The sequence below is a fragment of the Ailuropoda melanoleuca genome, chromosome 11 (assembly GCF_002007445.2).
Source record: "Ailuropoda melanoleuca isolate Jingjing chromosome 11, ASM200744v2, whole genome shotgun sequence".
In the NCBI taxonomy this organism is placed as follows: domain Eukaryota; kingdom Metazoa; phylum Chordata; class Mammalia; order Carnivora; family Ursidae; genus Ailuropoda; species Ailuropoda melanoleuca.
In genome coordinates, this window is record NC_048228.1 from 1,285,801 (window position 1) to 1,289,362 (window position 3,562).

The window sequence follows — 3,562 nt, forward strand, 5'->3', positions numbered from 1 at the left end:
GGCCCGGCCCTATATAGGCGCGGCGGCGGGCAGGCGCCTGGGGCCCGGGCGCCGCGGCCGTTCCCACACTCGGCGGCCAATGGCCTGGCGGGCCGCACAAAGGCGCCGGCCCATTAGCGCACGCTGAATTGCCTGTGAATTGGCGCGGGCACAATGGGCGCTCCCTGAGGAGCAGGTGGGCCGCTCCGCACAATGTCCGGGCTGTGGGAACGCGCTCGCCCTCATTAGCATCCCGGGGCCTGATGCTGGGAGCCCCGCGCCTCAATATGCTGCCTTTTCCCAGGCCTCGGGGATGGGGGGGAGCAGGAAAGAGCGGTGTCCCTCTCCGGCCCCTCTCTCCCGTCTCCTCCCCCTCCCCCGGGGACCCCCTGCCGCTGGCTGGCAGAGGCTGGGTGGGGCAAAGCTTTCCGGTGAATTAGTGCAGAGGCTTCCAGTGGTTTGGGCACCCTACCTGACAGGGACCTGTTGCCCCTCAGGGCGCGTGGAATGGAGGAGGCTACACTCTTCCTGTGCACAGGTGGAAGGGGGAAGAGGGACCCAAGCTCTTAGGATCAGACCTGCTGGCCTAGGTGATGAGTCCCAGGCTGTCACCTGGGCCATGTGACTTCTCCAGAGCTAGAAAAGGGCGGGGGGCATGCTTCCCTGGCTCAGCTCAGGGAAGCTTCAGGGGAGCAGAGCAGCTGAAGTGCCCGGGATGGAGCCTGGCACCTAGGAACTCCCCCCAGGGTCTGCTGCACCCCATCTTCTGGGAGCAGCTCATCAGGCAGTAGCATCTGGGGGGCTCTGCACCAGCAGGTGCTCCTCGGGGCCCCACCCAACCCCATCTGGTAGGAGTCGGGGAGCACAGGAGAGCGCATGGCTCCAAGGGTATGCGTGAGGCACGTGCATGGTCCTTACACATGCAAGACGTGGGGGGAAGCCTCTGTTGCACGCTGCCCCATGCCCAGCCTGGTGGGCACTTCTAGGGTTTGCTTTCCTCGGGCAATTTGCCAGTGGGTGGGGAGGAAGGGTGCCAGGTGGCAGGCATGAGGGTCAGAGCAGGACAGGCCTGGAGCCCACATGGATGCTGCAGGAGCTCAGACAGCCCCCTAGGGCTTCACTGGGAGAACTGATAATCCTGGTGTCTGGCCAGCCAAGCCAAGGTCCGGCAGCTGCTTTGGGGCCACCAGCCCGACCCTGGTTCTCTGGGAGCCCCCCTCTGCCCAGAGCAGTCATCTTCCTCTGATTCCCAGTTGTCCTGCAGGGACTGAGGGGGAGGGGCTGGGGTTTCCTCCTGGGGCAGGGCAGGCCCCAGCCAGGTTCCAGGGGCAGGCAGGGCCTCTGTCCTGGGAGCTGGCAGGTGGCATCAGGGCACATTAGCCGGAGTTTGAATCCAGTTTGTCCAGGTGCGACTAGAGATTGCAGGGCTCTAACAAGGGTGCAGTCAGATCTTCCCCCTCCCGGGGTCTTGGCAGTGACCCACAGCTATGACTGGCTTGCTTGGTGGACCTGCTCCAGAACCCCCCACCCCCACCCCCACAGTATACAAGGAGCCTTTGGTTTCCCAGCAATGGGCCCAGCCGGGAAGCAGGCAGGACGGTATCCTGACAGCCAGGGAAGGCGTGGCTCGGAGCCAGCTCAGGACTGCCCCATGGGCCAGCTGGTCACCCACTGGGGTGGGTTAGGCTGGGGAGCTCCCAGAGCAGAACCTTCAGGTGACTGGAGGGGGAGGGTAGGGAGCCCTTGCTCGCCCCTGTGGTAGCTGCTTCTCTTCCTCCTTCCCCCTAACAGCACTTCTCTTGAAGGGGACAGAGGCCCCGGGCTGGCTGTGGAAGGCGGGTAACCCCGAGGCCTGGGGCAGCCTCACCCCACCCTGGGGCTCCTCTCTGAGCAGATGGGACCCTACTCCAGATATGTGGCTCTAGTTTGATGCAAAAGGCAGGGGACACCCAAGCAAGCTGGGAATGGGCAAGCTGCAGCCACGTGCTCCCCCCTCTGCTCCGCGGCCCTGGGCACGGACCGTGACTAGCAGCTTCGATGTGGGCTGGCAGGTCCTGCAGGCTGCGAGGGGGACCCAGTGAGGCTCAGTGGGGCCATTTTTTGCAGCCCAAATTGGGTTCATGCTGGGTAGTTGGCATATTTTGGTGTGTACCTTGCCTGCTTCTGCGCTCCTTGGGGGTGGGCTGGGGTGGGGAGGGACAGGATGACTTTGTCACCTGTGTCTCCATTGCCCACACCCTACCAGCCAGGGACTCAGCACCAAGGAAGTGCTTAGCTAAGGGCTGAGGGAGGGTAGGGGCAGGGTGCAAACCCTAAGCCCACCCTGGCCCTGGCCACAGCCTCCGCTGGTTAGATATGGGTCCAAGCCCACATGTGCCATAAGTGTCTGGCTGCTAGCCGTGGGGGTCCCAGGGCCCTGACCACAAGTGAGGGCAGTCCTCAGGCCAGGCCCTCCCGCTCCCCGCCTCACCCCCCTCACCCCCCTCCCCTGCATCGAAGGGGCAGTTGGCTAGGGCTTGTGTCCTGCCCTCACCCTCCTCCCCCAAGCTGGCTCTTGGTCCAAGTGAGACACGTGCAGGAGATGTGGTCCAGCTCCCACCACCCCCCAGCTGCCCACCCACCCACAGTGGGCCTGGGTGGCCTGCCCGAGGTGAGGGTGGCGAGTGGGCTGTGGCGGGGAGGGGGAGCTGCCTCCTTCTTCCTTCCTCCCCCTGAACTGGAGCAGCTTTGGTCCATTTTTCAGTTGTGGGAGATATGAAATGAACGGTGTTAAATCCCAGCTAGGCCGGATGAGAGCCTTGCTCCCTCCCTGCGTGCGGGCCAGATGGCAGCTCTGCGGCCTCCAAGGCACACGCCTGGCCTTTGTGGGCCGTTTAACACTATGAATGGGGCCAAAGTGTGGGAAACTCCTTGGGCTCCTGGCTCACACCACCCGAGGGGGCTGGCCCACCAGGCCTGGGGGAGGGGGCTGCGAATGGGCGGGTTGAGGGAGGGCTGAAGCCCGCTCCAGGCTGGTGGGCTTTGCGCAGAAGGGCCCGGTAATTCAGGGGATGGTCAGATCCTCTGCCTTGGCGGCCCCCAGCAGCTGGGGAGGGGTTCCTTTCTCCAGCTGGGGCTTTGAGGAGGAGGAAGAGTTTGTCCTGCCCCCTACCCTGGAGAGCTCAGGAAGTCTGGGGTGAGGTGAGGTAGAAACAGCCAGTGAGGGGAGGTGCCTTGCTGTGGATGTGGGGGGCTCCCCTAGTTGGGCATGATTATACTAGAATTCAGGAATCTCAGACCATAACCCATTTCTAAATGACCCCCCCTCCCCCTCCCAGGCTGACTGCAAAGCTGGTGGCTCCCTGGGGGGGCGGGTAGGGCCCCAGGAGGCCAGAGAGGGCTCCTTGCAGGGAAAGTGAAACGGTGCGGCCACCCTGGGAGCGCTGTGGGGTTCCCCAGAAATCAAGTGAGGAGCCACCACCTGGTCCAGAAGCTCCTCTTCTGGGTATAGGCCCTGAAGACCTGGACGCAGGGGCTGAGAGGGCTGTGTGCTCCCCGCGTTCGCAGCATTGCTCACAAGAGCCAAGCGGGGGGGGGGGGGGGG

General features: G+C 64.1%; 1 protein-coding gene across 1 annotated transcript in view; it reads right to left on the reverse strand.

The window, feature by feature from the left end:
* The window catches only part of HES5 (hes family bHLH transcription factor 5), a 1,275-nt gene extending 1,161 nt beyond the window's left edge, over positions 1-114 (reverse strand). Inside the window, exon 1 of the mRNA XM_034672033.1 lies at positions 68-114. Coding sequence (XP_034527924.1) covers positions 68-114 — 47 coding nt within the window. The remainder of the gene's footprint in view (positions 1-67) is intronic.
* Between the last annotated feature and the right edge of the window lie 3,448 nt (positions 115-3,562).